This window comes from Filicampus tigris, chromosome 20 (genome assembly GCF_054856515.1).
Source record: "Filicampus tigris isolate MCC_2025a chromosome 20, RoL_Ftig_1.0, whole genome shotgun sequence".
NCBI lineage: Eukaryota > Metazoa > Chordata > Actinopteri > Syngnathiformes > Syngnathidae > Filicampus > Filicampus tigris.
Window position 1 is genome coordinate 6,341,122 of NC_141236.1, and position 16,506 is coordinate 6,357,627.

The following is a 16,506-nucleotide window of genomic DNA, read 5'->3' on the forward strand; positions in this document are numbered from 1 at the left end:
CAAACTAGAAAAGGACCTGAATAAGCGCCTGGTATGCTTTTGTTATTAAAGTAGAACTCTATCCCCCAAAAATTCTTTGCAATATTATGTTCTATGCACCTTCACTAGTCAAAACACTGCGTTCTGATTAATAATGCTTTTGTAGAATATGATTTAAGCAGCAAAATCCACTGTTTTTAGACATCCCAATCACGGCTCACCTGTTTTCTGAAGCTGAGCTATGATTGGTCGGTACCTGAGCACTGAGCAACTGTGATGTAATTTTCGGTCGACAGCCAGCGACAAAATGGCCGCCCACTGAGATGGACAAAAACGGGTAGATTTTACTGCTTAACTCGTATTCCACAAACGCAATATTCATCAGAAAGCTGTGTTTGGACTAGTGGGCTTGCATAGAACACATTTTTGCAAATGATTGGCTCGACTTCCTCTTTAAGTCATGACAATAAATGTTGTGAAAGTTATCTATCTTTCCATGCTCCCACAATAATAAACATAATTGTGAATTGAAATACGTTTTCGACAAGTGTCACACCAAACTGAGCATAAAGCCACAGTACATTTGACGATGCAGGTCTACCTCCGACTTGATTATTTACAACCATTAAAAACAGAATAAATCACAACATTTTTACCGCGTTTGTAGCCGCTACTGTTGTTCAAAGCCTTTTTGGATGCCGACTTCTGAAGGTAGAAATTCTTTTGATGAGCGCCGTCTTCAAAAAGTTGCGCTTGCTGTAAGATTATGATCATTATAATTCAATGCAGCTGCCGGTTTACAGCAAGCCAAGGAAACTGAACCGATGCATAAAACATCACATCTGCAATCTGCCGTTTGAAAGTAAAACTAAATTATCTTATGCGATGCGCCACAGCACTTGATAAATACAATGTAGCATGATATTATTCGTATCAGGAGCGAAGGCATTGGCGAACAGGCCTGAAATGAATCTCTTAAAAAGCACAGAATATGGACAAGAGACAGATCTGCGGTAAAGGTATGAAGCTCATTTATAACTAATAAGTTTAACACTGTACTTTTAATATGCTGACACATCACTGTCAGATCTCATCAGATCAAGTAAGTAGCTCTGTCTGTGTTCATATCGCCTTGGCGGAGGTTCTGGGCTCTCTCTCTCTCGAGGTGCTCCTGTTTGAATTAGCGGAATGTTGCGCTTTTCCCAAAGACTTTTTATCACTGCGACTACAGTATATCCCCAGACTCTCCTGTTCCTTTTGTTGCTTTGTTTTAGTGTGTTCTGTCATTCCCATGCGACCCCTCTGAAGCTTTCTTTATGTTGATCCTATTCATTGTTTTCTCTCCCCAGAGCCCCCACACCCCATAGCACCCCCCCAGCTGCTCGGTGTTGGGCCTACCTACCTGCTGATTCAGCTCAACGCCAACTCCATATTTGGAGATGGTCCGATAATACTCAAAGAGGTCTGTACTTGCTCTACAAGTTGTTCTGTACTTTTTACTCCATTTTTTTTTTTTCATAGTTTATCTGTAACCAGGCTTTTGTTTGGAATTTTGATCAGATTTCAGAACATAAATCGTCCGGAAAATCTGTTTAATGTGGATCATGATTCTTGAACATGAATTTTCCAAAGGTGGAGTACCGCATGACGTCAGGCAGTTGGATAGAGACCCACGCGGTCAACTCCCCCAACTATAAGTTATGGCATCTCGACCCGGACACCGAGTATGAGATCAGAGTCTTGCTCACCCGACCGGGAGAGGGCGGGACAGGCAAAGCCGGACCGCCGCTCATTACGCGGACAAAATGTGCAGGTAAGAAACAATGAAAAATACAAAATTCATTCCACAAAGAACAAATCTCTTCAGCCAAATAGTGCTTTTTATTTTGCTTGAATTGCTTCAAGATGCGATTAGAGACAAAATGGTATTAGCATTTCATATGCTGATTAGCGTGAGCAAAATGATCACCATTATCCATCGACTTCAGGGATGATTCCTAATTTTCCCTCCGTCGTATAAATGTGTATTAGCTTAACGATTGATATTAGTTCATCCATCTAGCGTCAAAACTCACCGAACCTTCATCGTCTCACGTCTTCAACTTCATGTCTTTCACGTCACCCCCCCCCCTCATCTCTTTCTTCATTCCATATTATTCTCCCAGCGGATCAATAGGCAGAGGGCAGAAACTCTGTCTGACATTTGTAGAAATAAACGTGTGGAATAAAAACACAGCTGGCCTGGGGGAGAGGGACAGAGCGAGGGGGACTCGGAAGAAAAGCAATGAGAAACAGAATGAGGCGGCAATGATGGGAGATGATGAAAATACACAGGAGTGAAGGAGCGCACGCGGCGAGAGGGGTGTGAGAATGATGAAACTTGTGAAGGAAAATGAAAAAATGAAAATTCATAACTGCGGGGCCCGACTGATGTCCGCCAACCAATGTTTTTGTGAGCGTGTGTGTGTGTGTGTGTGTTGTGTTTATTGAAAGCGAGGGACTTCTTCCACGCGAGTCGTGTATTGAACAGTTTCCTTTCGGACCGGGTGGAAATTAATCTTCTTGTCACTCACAGGTTTGCGTGAGCGATGGTAACTCTTTGTAACCTACACAATGTGTGGCTATCGGTCCATCAGCTCACAATGGAGTAATGAATTCACTTGAAATGAACCCATTTGTCCACTAAATAGAGGACATTTGTGGAGCTTGTGCTAAGATTTACAGCCGAGAGGTGCGGTATTTGACCGCATGTGTGTTCGGCATAAGTCACGCATGCGCCCACTCGCAGACATATTCCGTTTGTTTTTTTTCCTTGACATTTTGATATTTTTGCATGTCCAAGTGTACAGTATTTAGAATTTCCGCCGCATGTAAACGTTTCATCCTCAACAAGCGCGACAGATGTGGCCGAGCTAATGATTAGTTGACTGACTGAATACACCGCAACGAGTCCTGTAGTCATCACATGGTGTGTAATATCTTGAAAGAATACATGAAACGGAGGATCATATGCCGTATGCTAAATAGCATGCGTTCTTGCTTTAATATTGAAATGATGTCACGCTGCTTTTGATGCGCATACGGACAAATGCACACAAACGCACCAGGTTGTGGAATTGTGCCTCGCGATGCACTCAGAGCGCTGGAAATGTTATTTAAATGGTAATGATGCCTTTGCCTTCTCTGTTTGCTTAAAGTTTGTCTGATCCCACCACCTGTAGTTTATTGAATATTTAACGCAAAAACCTTCAAGGGAAATGCGTGCCAAATGAACACGGATGCAACTGTATAAATAGAATCTGATACCAATTAAGTTAATAACATACAGTCATCAAAATGTTGAGATGACAGTAATTATTCTGTTGTCTATGCTCCTTTGCTTTCTATTCTGTCTTGGTTCCTTTTTTGTACTTGATCTCAGCCCTTCCCCACAGACGCGCGCGCATGCACGCACGCACGCACTTTACTTGATTTTTCCCTCTGTGGTGATTTATTGCTCTTGTCTGAAGAGTGAAAAATAATAGAGTTGGAGTGAAGAGTTTGCGGCTGATGAAGTAGCTTTTAATCCAAAAGGTTGAACCTACAAAATGACACACACGCACCAGAGGCACGAACATATTCACACACACACACACACAATGTACAAGGGGAGTCGCAGTATTTCTGCTATTGCCGCACAGGCTCAGCATCATGTGGATTAATGGCAAAATGGAAGCGCAAAAGTCTCATCTCTGCACATATACAGGGTCCACACACACAATATATATATATATATATATATATATATATTATATATTACGAGTGCTTTTTTTAGAGTTGAGTCGGCAGTGGGGTTCTTTTCAGTGGAAGAAGCACACAATACATTTTACGTTTAAGCCGTTTTCTGCGAGCGGAATTCAAAACCAAAATAGCGTAGCTTTGTGCTATTCTATCAGAAAACACATCTAAGCTCAACTAAGTGGCTTTGGAGTCAATAAAAGCGCATTTCGTTTTTTACCAGCTTGCTGTTTTGATCTCGTATGACTCATTCTGCTGTCTGGAACCCGTGAAGGCTGTTGTAATGAACCCGCAACGTAATTAACCCTTACCGAGGCAAACGTGGATGAAAGCTCGCAAAGTGCAAATGTGCATCTTGAAGGCCCACAGAGATGTTTAGAAGTGAGAGTTTAACGCGGGAGGAATTTTCTTCCTGGTGACAGTGGAAGGATTACCAAGAACTAATTGGACAGATTAACTTGGATTTGGCTGCATCTCCCGTCAACCTTTTCTGCTCCCTCCCACTCCTATCCTCTCTCCCGTTTTTCTTCAAAAGCGTTGTTATTCTATGGGCCTCTGGCTACATACAGCCTGGCTTCTCCCTGTGGTTTCTGTTTTTTTATTTTTTTATTTATTTTTGGTCCTCAGTGTACTTCCATTTCATTTAGTTTCATTCCGCCGCCTTTGTTTTGTGTTGTTTAATACCAACCTCTGGGTTTGGCTGATATGACGCCCGCCGTCCTTGGTGTTATTGTTGGGTGTTTATTGGTATTGTTGTTGTTTTTCAAAGCTCCCGACTGTGGAGAACAAAGCCTTTTAGTTCCAACATGAATCCAACCGTTTGTCTGTTTACCGGAGGAGGGGAAAGGGACAAGGCGGCCTCTGTGGTGTTCCATTGGACCAGGTCCCGCATGACTTTGGCCTGGTTCCAGACGAGTTATCGTCGCTCCGCGTTCCTCCTCCTGTTGTCTTTCTCTCCACTTCCCCCTGCCTCTTTCGTACGCTCCCTTTATCTTTCCTTTTGCTCCCTCTCGCCTCGGTTTAATTTTCTCTCTTAAATTGCTTCGTTCTTTCTTTCCTTTGAGTAAATAGACATGGACGAGCAGCATGGCGGGTTGGAAAATAATAAGACGAGCTTTACTTTTTCGCTTGCGTTCACACTTTGCTCGTTTTGGTTTGGTTAGAATGAACTCAAGCGTGAACGCTATCATCCAAGCAAGCCGACCGAGACCACGAGCCATCAAACTTAGCAGTTTGGAAAGTTTGACCTTGAATCCCTCGGGAATGCGGTTCAATCAGGTTTTGACTTGGTGGATATGCGTTTGGTCCGATGTTAAAACCTGCAAGAATTCCAAGGGGTAACCTGCTGGTAATCAAGCAGAACAGAGTAGAGAGCAGTAGCAAAAGTTGTAATCTTTAATTAGCATCAGCACACACTGCAATCGGTGGCTTTTGCTATTGATTTGGCCAAAGAAAGCAAAAGGACACAAGTTGGCACGGGGAGAGACAGAATACACGGGAGATTCGACTATTTAAATGTCATCTATCCACGAACAGCTTTTCACATTAACGGGCAATGATGTTTTCACGGCGGACAATTACCTGCCGAGGCGTCGTCTTCCCTTCATCTCCATCTTTTTTATTTCCTTTTTGTTTTCTCTCACGCCTTTATGTGATTCTATTAGCGAGCCATTTAAATCGTAATGTCAAACCACAGTTGCCGCCCGCGCGCGCGAGTGCGAGACTTGCCCTTGACAATACATTCTTATCAGTGGTATGGAGGGTCGTACATAATGTGCACAATTCAGAGGAGATTACATTGATTTACACGAGACCCTTTCTATACAAAGCCATAAACAATAGTGACCCTAATCTTAGGTCAACCTAAGATTGCCCCGAACCTGAGGCACACACTTTGTGCAAGCCGAACCAGAGTTATGGCTCCTGGCACCATGTGATACACACACACACACATATTTATGGGTAATAACAGTGTGTCAGCGATGTGTCTTGCATGTGTGGTGAGCGACAGACAGATAATGGCTTCTTGTCAATGGAAGCGACAAGTTTGTGTCCTTGTGCTGTCTCCTCTAAGAGGGAAGACATGCATGGGAGGGATGCAGAAAAGTTTTTTTCTCCATTTAACACTATCTCAGTTTAGGTTTTTTGAAGACATCCAAGCGCATCTTTGTTACAATGTGACAGAAAAAAAAAGAAAAGAAATGACAAGTCATTATTTTCTTTGACTACAACGCTCGCTGCAATAATTGCATCTGAAAGCATGGATGTTTTCCATGATCTGTTTGCACTAGTGTAATTCCATTAATGCCAGGAACTGTTAAGACACGCAACTATAAATTGTGTTTTAACCCTTTCTGGATAGGATAACTGCTGAGTGGGTAGTAGCTGTGCCTTTAGAATAAAAGGGCTGTCTGATGTGTTTGTGACACGATGGCAGGTTGATGGGTAGCCATTGAATCACTGCCCTGAATGGCGAAACGCATGTTGCATAATTATGCAGTATACTGCATACATACTGTTCAACTCAAGGGTACTAACTCAAATATTTAGGAGCAAAATGCGGACATGGCAAGCAGAAAATCACTCGCGTCGGTCCAAAACTTTCTATGTCACAATTTGGTCAATTTAATATTATTCTCCTTTACTATTGGCAGTCCACGTGTGGTGATTATTATTCGAAAGTATCGATGTTTCTCTCTGTAGAACCCATGCGTACTCCGAAAAGGCTGAAGATCGCCGAGACCAGGTCCCGGCTGATTGCTGTGGACTGGGAATCGTTGGGTTACAACATCACCCGCTGTCATACCTTCAACGTCACCATCTGTTACCACTACATGACAGCTAACAACCGCAGCAAGGCCGACTGTCTGGACATGGACCCGAAAGGTACCGACAGTACCACGCAATGTTTAGTCGTGGCGACATTGTGTTAAGCTTACCAGATCGTGAAATTGTGTTCTTTGCAGCACCTCGCCACATCGTAGGGAATCTTCCACCTTACACCAACGTCAGTCTGAAGATGATTTTGACCAATCCAGAGGGACGGAAAGAGAGTGATGAAACGATTATCCAAACAGATGAAGATGGTGGGATATGCTTTTTTGACATGTTTGTCTATGAAAATATCTATGATGCTCAATTACAAATGATACAAGGCCCATGTTTGCGAGGTTTTGTTAGGCAGTACACGGGTGACACACAAAGAAAAAACAAACACATTGTACCTTTAGGGATAAGATGTGCCTATTAGGCACCGAAAAGGGTCAACACTATTACCTTGAAATCGAATAATTAATCTCATGGGCTGTATTAGTGTGTATTGTGTGTTAAAAGACAAAACAAGAAATTGACTTGCAATGCCGGAGCCTTTGGTTAGTAAAAGATGTAATTAAACATGCCCAACGTGGCGTTGTACTTTTTGTATTTGTGTATGCATATTTAGTAGCAGCATTTGAACAACTCTGTATCTTTTCTTGAACAGTTCCAGGTGCAGTTCCCACTCAGTCTGTAAGAGCCACACCATTTGAGGATAGAATTCTTCTTCACTGGAAGGAACCATCAGAGCCCAACGGGATCATCATACAATATGAGGTAGCTATCAACAGAGAAGAACTCTATTAGGCGTTTGCCGATCAGGGTTTTATGCGGCTGATACCGGTCAGCCATGGATGAGATCTGCCGATACTGATCGCATCAATTAGCTGTACAATTTTCAATTTCTTTTTAGAGCTGCAACTAAGGATTATTGAATTAATGTCTACCAATTATTTTCCGGGTTACTTTTGAATGTGGAAGGGGAGTGGGGGATCATTACACTGCACTGCACACAGGTGTTCACGCGTGGCTGCAGGCCGCAAACTACGAGCTGCGGTGATTGTTTTTTTGTGATCATCGGCCGATCACGATATGGTGGCACAACACGTGTGCCTATGATAAAGATGTGTATTTTCGTTTTCGCCCTGCGACAGATCAGCTACAGCGGCCTGCGTTCTTTCGATCCGTCAGTACCTCTGCAGCGGCCGGGACTGACGGCTCTGCCCTCCAACACCACCCACCACCTCTTCTCCCAGCTGCACCCAGGGGTCACCTACCAGCTCTCCATACGAGCATCCACCTCCAAGGGATTCGGTCCTGCGACTAATCTGAATGTCACCACTAATATTTCAGGTAGCAAATGTTTATGATTATGATCCGTTTATCACCATGAGACAGTATTTATTAGGTAGAAAATGACTACCATTATACTACCGTTGATCACTTCCCGTGATGTAAACGTGGCATCGTTTTTTTAGCCCCAACCATTGATGAGTATGATGGATCAGAGGCCTTTCTCAATGAAACTGCGACAACCATCACTGTTCTGCTGAAACCTGCACAGGCTAAAGGAGCACCTATAAGGTAATACATAAGTAGCACAGTATGAAGCATATATTTACCTTTATAGATTTGCCTGGCAAACACAATTTCTTTCTCCTAAGTTACCAGTAATGGCAAATTAAACATTGTAGAGCAGATTGAGGGTGTTTTTCCCTCTCAACCTTATAATGACTCACTTTTGAAAGTGGTGACCAAATCCATAAAGTAATTATTCATAATTGTGTGTAGAAACATTACAATTGATTTTTTTTTTTTTCTAACAGCGCATACCAGATTGTAGTGGAGGAAGTGAATCCCCGGCGAACTCGCCGCCAATCCTCCTCTGACTGTTTTGAGGTAGTTATAAACATCCTTTGCAATTCATGTTCTAAGATAAAATGTATTTTCACTAATTGACAATTAGGATTTACATGTTTCTGAAGTACATTTGTAAGATCAGGTCTTTGACTCAGTGTAAAACCGAATGTATCATACTGTTTACAAATGTTTTGCTTCACACCCGCTCACCCAGGTTCCAGTTTCTTATCACAGTGCATCTACTGGCGGATCCCCGTATTATTATGCCGCCAAGCTGTCCCCCAGCAACCTTCCTGAGCCCCTCCCGTTCACAGTTGGAGACAACAAGACATACCAGGCATGTCCCTTTCAGCTTAACTGCATATTTGGTGGGGTTTCCCCCACATTTGTGAATGCTAAAGTGAAAGTATTGTCTGACGGTCAATTGCTTTTTAATCCTTTAGGGTTTCTGGAATCCTCCATTGGCTCCCAGGAAGAACTACAACATCTACTTTCAAGCTGTTAGCAGCACTGAGCGGGTAAATACTCGTATGAGCACTCGCTGTGCACATGGGCTAGCATTATTTCTAGAGGCTTCATTGCTAAAGCTTCTTAGGGACTTAAATTCTATACAAAATAATGGGGTTTTTTTTGTGTGTGTCTTTTTTCACAATTTTCTCATGGTAGAATTGGCCTACAATGCAGTGGTTATAATCAAGGTTTTTAATGTCACTTTGCTGATCTAGCATCACATTGTATAATTCATGCTTCAAATATGCATATGGGAACTACAATGCAAATTGTTAGCTCTCTTGGTTAATGTTGTTTGTCGGATAACGACTCACAGGAATGGACTGGCCATCCGGCCCTCCAGGCAAATACCCGGTGGGCGGGCTCTTTTTTTTCTTCAAGAGACCGGCCCACCATTTAAAGCAGGTGGCCCATCTACAATATAGAGACGAAACTGAACCAATAAGGATGTGGAACGAAAGCTCCATCGCTTAAACTTTAAGGGGGTGGCCCTTTTGGTCCAACATGAAAAAGGACACTCACATGAGCCAGTGAGGATATAGTAGTTCCAATTGTGTCGCGTGGCATTCCCGTTTGTAGTTTCACAGTCATGTAGGGAAGAGAGCAACGGTCGTGTGGAAGCAATATGGAGGAAACAAAAACTAAGAAAAGTGCAAAGAAATGGGAAACTCATCTGAGATGATGCAAAATGTGCCAAAATCACAGATTTGTTCTTTGGAGTGGATGTTGTAGCGCCACCCCAGCAACAAGAGCAGGTTGAGCAGGTGAAGAAAGAAAGCAAGCGGCAGGCAGGCAGAGGAGCAGCACAGATGCAGGCTTTTGAAACCAGGCGACACAGTGAGCGGCAAAGTAACTGCCGGTAAGCTGGTTGTAACATTTAGATATAGATAGAAGGCACTTGAGCAGATGGAGGTAACTTCAGCTAGCTGTCGTCATTGTTGCCCATCAATATGGCCATGAGTCATGACAATTGTCAAGAGTCACTTAACTAAAAAATGCACACAAAAGTGGTGCAGTTAACAATAGATGCTACATTTTTGAGGATGTTGATGATACATTCTGATTGAAATAAAATATACCCATGTTAAGTTCTTCTTTGCTTTGCAGCATTCTTATTTGAAGGACTTTTAAAGTAATGGTTGCCTGTAAATTTCTTATAAGCCTAAAGGTCAATTTTTTTTTTTTTTTTTTTTTTTTTTTTTAATATAACACTGCTATTTGTCAAAAAGCCTGCATGAATCCAACTACCGCCTTTTCTTTTTGGTTACCTTGGTTGATGTCCGGCATGACTGAGCCTATTCCGTTTATCAAAAAAAAATATATATATAACGTAACCTACTAAATAGGGCTGGATAGAGCCCAATGAAGTAAGATGGAAGAGCAAGCATTAGTCTGGTGTTTCACTAGTTTAGGATGTTGCACAATTTCCAGATATTTTTATGTTAGTATATTATTTATTTATTTATTATATTTATTATTATTTACAGAGTTTTCAGTGTACCGCTTGACAAATTGCAGTCATATCTCACTCTCTTCCTGTCAAGCTCAGCCAGGCCGTTGCGCTAAAAAGAGAGATTCAGGCTTATTTATTTTTTCATTTTTTTATTTATTTATTTATGGTCCCAGTCCTGTCCATGTTGTAATTTTTGTCTTCTTTCCTTTTAGGAAACTAAAACCCAGTGTTTGAGGCTTGCTACTAAAGGTAAGAACAACATTTAATTCATTCATTCCAAATGAGAAAGTGTCATGTTTCTGTTACTGGTATACGACTACAGTAGTAGTTGTTTTGTGTTGATGTTTTTCTGTCCTGTGGTTGTTTTTTCGTAATAGCAGATTGTTGTGAACTGCATTAACGACTTATCATCCTCTTAGCAAGGGCGGAGTGTTCCGTAAGAGCGGACATCCGCATCATGAGTATTAGAGATGTAATGCTAGAGAGAGAAATGCATTTGTGTGTGTGCATGTGCAAAGCATCAGTGTGCATGGTGTCTAAATGTGCTTTTTTTTTTTTTCTATCCAGGGCCATATGTTTGACAGCCTAATACCCTGGTTTTAAAAGGTGCTTATTTAACCTGGAAATACAGACATACGCTTATAGTTGTTTTGAGGAAAGATGGATAACGGATAAACGGAGGTGGGGGGTTGCGGTGGAGCGCCTGGGTCGGGATCCATGTTAACAAAAGATGGCAATATGGCAAATGAATGGTGGTGCTGTGAACACACTGCAGTCCCAACAGCTGCTGTTGGGTGTAAAAAGGTCTGTGGTTGGTCTTGAAATGTGGATGTAGATAGTCCATGTTTTAATGACATAAATTTAGGCGTCATTTCAGTGAAATGGCTAAGTGGAAAGGTCAGAGTCGGTGCACACAAGCAATCATGTCGTTATTGTAATAAAAAAAATGGAAAAAAAAAAAGAGAGTATTGTCAGCCTTCATTGAACAGACAGACCTCGCTTTGCCCTGCTAGACCTTGAAGGATTGTTAAACTCGACTGTAAAAAGGGACATTATTTCGAGTACAATCGGCCTTAATGACCGCAGAAAGAATCATTAAAGTGGATTTAGTTGTGTGTTCCATAACGGCTGGGTTATGGAGCAGACAGCTGGATAGAGAGAAGTCATTGGTTTTTGGTGCAATCATTATTATTCATCCATTATCCAAATCCATCTATTTTAACAAGTGTGCCCACCTGATTTCAAATCTATAAGGAACTGTAAATGGACAACACAGTATGTTAAAAAACGCAGGATACATTAGACTGTATATTAAAAAAAAAACAACAACTCTGGCGTGAATACTTGGACACTATTATGATATTATGCTTTTTTATACTGCTGGGCCAATGGCAAGTCAGACTCATGACCATGGCGACTGTTGGGCGGAGCCTGAGCCTTTCAACTAGAGTTGCTTCTACTTGTAGGACGAGAGCCCAGATTTGGGGCCGGGGCGCGTCACAACAAAGCATGCGTGAGAGTGTTTCAGTTGTGTGGGTGAGTGCGGGGAAAAAATCTATAGTGTGTGTGAAGAAAAAAAAACAATTCGTAGTGTGTGGAAGTGTTTCAATTGTGTGTATGAGAGTATATTGTGTGTATATGTTTAGAGTTCTCAACAGTCCTCTGACGTTGTATTTGTTTTTAATCAATCAAAATGCTCATGCTGGCCTTCGGTTCAGTTTGAGGACACATGGCCATGAAAGTTCACACAGAGAATACTCAAGTCCCCAAGTGGTGGCTCAGTTCCATTTTGTCCGGTGTCTCATTTTCCCTCCTAAATAGGAGCACAATCAGGAGAGCTCATGTTACCAGCGTCATCATATTGCAAGTTTTTGCTGATAGTTGTGAGTATTAAATAGGTCATTGTCCCTTTTGTGGCGAGTTGCGAATATGAGCAAAGTGACACAGAGTTGAAATTTTCCTGCAGTGATGAGGGAGAAAGGCACACTAATGGTCACAGGGGTCAGACGACTGTCCCTTCCTTTCTCTCTCTGCCCGTCTGCGAGTGTGTGAGCGCTGAGGCATGCATCCGGGAGGGAGGATTAAGTGTTGGTGGTCCTATTAGGTCATCTTGGCTATTGTGTATTGTCATCGCTGCCTCAGGGACTTTTTGTATGTGTAAGTGTACTGACCTGGATAATTTTTTACAGGAATTAAAAGCTACTGCAAGCATTATGAGGTCATACTTGGAACATTCTAAATACCGTTTTGTTTTGTTTTTTTCATTCTCGACTTTACGATACTTACATGAGTAAATTAATACTAATCACGAGGACTGCTATTATGCATTTCAATTTCAATTTTTAATTAACCAGAATAAATGCTTATTTGAGATAGTTATGCATCATCTTATACATTGTTGTAGTTCCTTATTTTTAAAATATTATAATTTATACATTCTGACTTTATTCATCATGGATTTTTTTTTTTACCCATGATGAAAGGTCATGGACCTTAATTTAAAAGATGAATCTTTTATTCATGAAGTTATCCATGTATATTCCATTGTTACCTCATGTAGTTGTACTGCCTTCAACTGAATTGGGCAACAATCATAAACATGTCAATTTTCTTGTATATATCACGCTGTTAACATGCGAGGTATGTTTTCATCCGCATACCCCCAATTAGTTGGTTGATAAATCATCAGAAGTTACTATATTTCCCATCTTATTAAGGAACAAATTATACACCGTGTACACTTCAGCACAAGTGTCCTGTATAGTTCAGTAGCATTTACACTGTGGATGGATAACATGACATAATGTCAGCATCAGAAACATTTTACAGGCGGATGACAAAAAAGAACAAGAGATTATGCTTATCTTGTTGATATTTAGCATTGTAAGTGGATTGGGGTTTGATGGATACGCAGCACAAAATCTAGTTTTGTATTTTCTGCCTTATTTTGGGATTATTTGGATTATCATAATACAATAATGTTCTTACAGTGCAGTACGAACTATTACGGTGTTATGAGATCACTAAATAGAGATTAAGGAGTATCAAAACAGCCTTGTTCTTTTGTCATCAATGACAACCACATGTTATGGACTTGTGAACAATCCTTGACAGTATTTGCTTGATTCCTCAAAATTCCTTGAAATGATGAGTAACGGTATGAAGGCAAAGTTGGATGCAGGAGCTCAGGAGCACGGAGAGAAATCAATCAAACCATGTTCTGTGTTTTTCTTTACTGTGCTAACTTTATTGAAACAACAATAGAAAAGACACACATAGATTTTTAATGAGTTTACTGTGGATATTAATGCTAATCTAAATATTTCTGAGTTTGATAAGATCCCCAGACGGACGCTCTGGCTATATTTCGCATCATGAATGAGAGTTACCATGGTATTCATGCTGGCAGGAATATTAAAGTCTTAATTTGAAGTGCAAACACGCTCAAAAGTTGTTATTTCGACCCCTTTCCACATGTGACATTTGCTTTACAGAGGGCTGCACAGTTGCAAGGAATTTGGGTGAAGAAGTAAAATATTTCCTTTTTTGACTTTTGCACCTTATTAAAACTCATTCAGTGCCAGACATTTTCAGACCCTCTTTTACGCTAACGTCTGAAAAATGTTTTATTAAATATATAAATAAGTTCCTGGGATTGAATGGCTGGACTGTGAAAAGACAAATATCTCGTTGGCAGTGAATGAGTTAAATAAACATTGATTGATTAACTCATTCAATCCCAAAGACACGTTTATATCCCAAGACATAAATATGTCCTTGGCACTGAATGAGGTAATACATCATTGTTTTGAAGCTCATGTAAATGTATCGTTTTCCTTCACCAGAAAATAATGGACTTTAATAAATTGAAATCAGTGGATAATGTTCAGATAAGAAGCGCAAATCACAAAGCTGATGACTTGCTTGCCATCATGCCGAAGGTGCGACCGAGGAGCCCGAAGTCATCCCCGACCCGGCGAAGCAGACGGACCGCGTGGTTAAGATCGCCGGCATCAGCGCCGGTGTCCTCGTCTTCATACTGCTGGTGCTGGTAGCCATCTTACTGGTCAAGAAGAGGTGAGTGACACTCCCCGGAATGTTTGCGACGCCTCACCGTGCGCACGCATGCAGGTGAAAGAACGTGCAAAGACAGAGATGTGCACATTGATTCATTCTCTTGTTGTGTTGGTCTCAGTATTTGCTGTAGTAACACCATCTTCCATTCATCCACCATGAAAGTTGATCTCCCTGTAGAAACACTTTTTAGGATTTGAAATTTATTTATTTGTATACACACATATATAATACACTTTTTTAATAGTACACTTTATGCAAGTCGTTCCTTGACAGAAGAAATTTACACCCCAGCAGGATGTTTAAGGTCAAAATGAGTGAGAAGTAGGTGATCATTGACAAAGATTTCATATTGTGAGAAGCGGAGCAGACTGAAGAGACCACAACGACTCTAGAAGAAATCTTGACGCATATTAAACGGGTCACCAGTCCTACCAGGGCCAGGCGTGAGTCCACAATTGACTATTTCAATATACTTCACAGATATAAAAAAAATCATTCAAATCACACATGAGACAAAGGACGTGTCAGGTTTGCCAGAAACCGCCTTTTCAGGACATGACTGCTCACTGAGCTTGTTGGGTTGGATCAATATCATTAATACGGCATAGTGTAAACAAAAGTCATATCCATAATTAGACATGTTGTTATTGCCAGGTGGTTAAAAAAGTCATCAGCATGTTGTTTATAAGTGTCAAAGGTTAGTTGAGTGAATAAAATATTGAAGCTAAATTTGCTATTGGGTGTGATGTGGGATTATGTGATAGTTTGGTGAAGAGCATCACCATGTGGCGACACGAAACGACTACAACTCAGTAAAGTCAATTTAACCGCAGTTCAAACCTTTGGGAGATGGGTTGTTCAATATCTCCGTCTTATTGACAGACTTGGCCAAGCTAGATAAGGCTTGATAATCCACACGAGTCTTGAAATAAAATGTTTAATGTTGATGCACACAATAGGTCGGGTTGATAGCATTTGCTTGATTTATGAGAATATTGATCAGATCATGACAACTGTTTTCTGATTGAGAATCTTTGGGGAGATCAATATCCATTGTCACTGAACCTTTCTTGCAACTTTGAGCAATACTGCATCTTTAAAATGGTGGGACAAGATGGCGAAGCTTTGACCCCATACTTGTTGAACATCAATTCAATCTCTAATCTTGAGGATGGATAATGGCAGCAAGCTATTGCAATGATGGTAAAAGTGGAAAACAGAGAAAGGGGGTTTAGCAGCTTATATTGAATTAATGGTTAGCAGTCATTACTTTTCGTTTTTCGGAATTTGTTTTCAGCTTTGAACCTGAAATTTTTGGAAAAGATATGGCCCCCTAGTGTTGAAAGCAATCCTTTTTTTGCATGACCCAAAGATGCTTTCTTCTGTTTCTGTTGTTGCTGGTTGGGACCTGCAGGACAGTATTGTCCTCATTTGCATATTCATGACCCTTATGTCTCTTTGCTTTCTGATTGGCTCACAACCCCAGGAGGACCTACTATTCGTACTCTTATTACCTGTAAGTAAACAACAAGCGAGCCAACAGTCAGCTGTGTCCAGCTGCTGATCTCTTACTGGGCTAATTAGTGGCTAGATGTTGTTATTTTATTTTATTCTTCTTTTTCTTTTTTTTTTTTTCTTTTTTTTTAAAGATGCAGTATACTTTTTTCAAGACAAAACACACATTTTCAGCTCTGACCAACCAGCCAAAGCCATCCTCATTGACGCCCCGCCAGGGTGGGGGGCAATTCACTGCCGCCTCAGTCATATCAACTCTTTTTACATTCAAATCTTTGACATATTTGACAGCACTGAATGAATGGGGGGGGGGGGGGGGTAAAAATAGCAACACGTGCACAAAACCAACAGAGATGTAGTCAAAAAGGACTGGACTGAATGTGAATTGCCCTCAGCCCCGGTGTCCTCCACGTGCTCCAAAGTCGCTCTGAAGCAGACGTCTTGCTTAAAGGGCCCAAGCTGTCTACAAAGCAGGCCGGAGTGGGACCACACGGGCCTGAGCGTGTTATTTGAAAAAAGAA

General features: G+C 41.2%; 1 protein-coding gene across 20 annotated transcripts in view; it reads left to right on the top strand.

Moving 5' to 3' along the window:
• ptprk (protein tyrosine phosphatase receptor type K) overlaps positions 1–16,506 on the top strand; it is an 80,094-nt gene that overhangs the window by 47,454 nt on the left and 16,134 nt on the right. For 15 of the 20 annotated variants that reach the window (XR_015083746.1, XM_086018148.1, XM_086018145.1 and 12 more), the window contains 13 exons: positions 1,329–1,441; positions 1,612–1,792; positions 6,460–6,642; positions 6,723–6,842; positions 7,238–7,347; positions 7,725–7,923; positions 8,049–8,154; positions 8,397–8,469; positions 8,645–8,767; positions 8,874–8,948; positions 10,606–10,642; positions 14,335–14,470; positions 15,957–15,986. Coding sequence is in view for 19 of the 20 variants with exons in the window: in XM_086018148.1 (XP_085874274.1) it covers positions 1,329–1,441; positions 1,612–1,792; positions 6,460–6,642; positions 6,723–6,842; positions 7,238–7,347; positions 7,725–7,923; positions 8,049–8,154; positions 8,397–8,469; positions 8,645–8,767; positions 8,874–8,948; positions 10,606–10,642; positions 14,335–14,470; positions 15,957–15,986 (1,486 nt within the window). In the remaining variant the exon portion in view is untranslated. The remainder of the gene's footprint in view (positions 1–1,328; positions 1,442–1,611; positions 1,793–6,459; positions 6,643–6,722; positions 6,843–7,237; positions 7,348–7,724; positions 7,924–8,048; positions 8,155–8,396; positions 8,470–8,644; positions 8,768–8,873; positions 8,949–10,605; positions 10,643–14,334; positions 14,471–15,956; positions 15,987–16,506) is intronic. The other 5 variants (XM_086018151.1, XM_086018159.1, XM_086018160.1 and 2 more) reach the window with 1 other exon arrangement.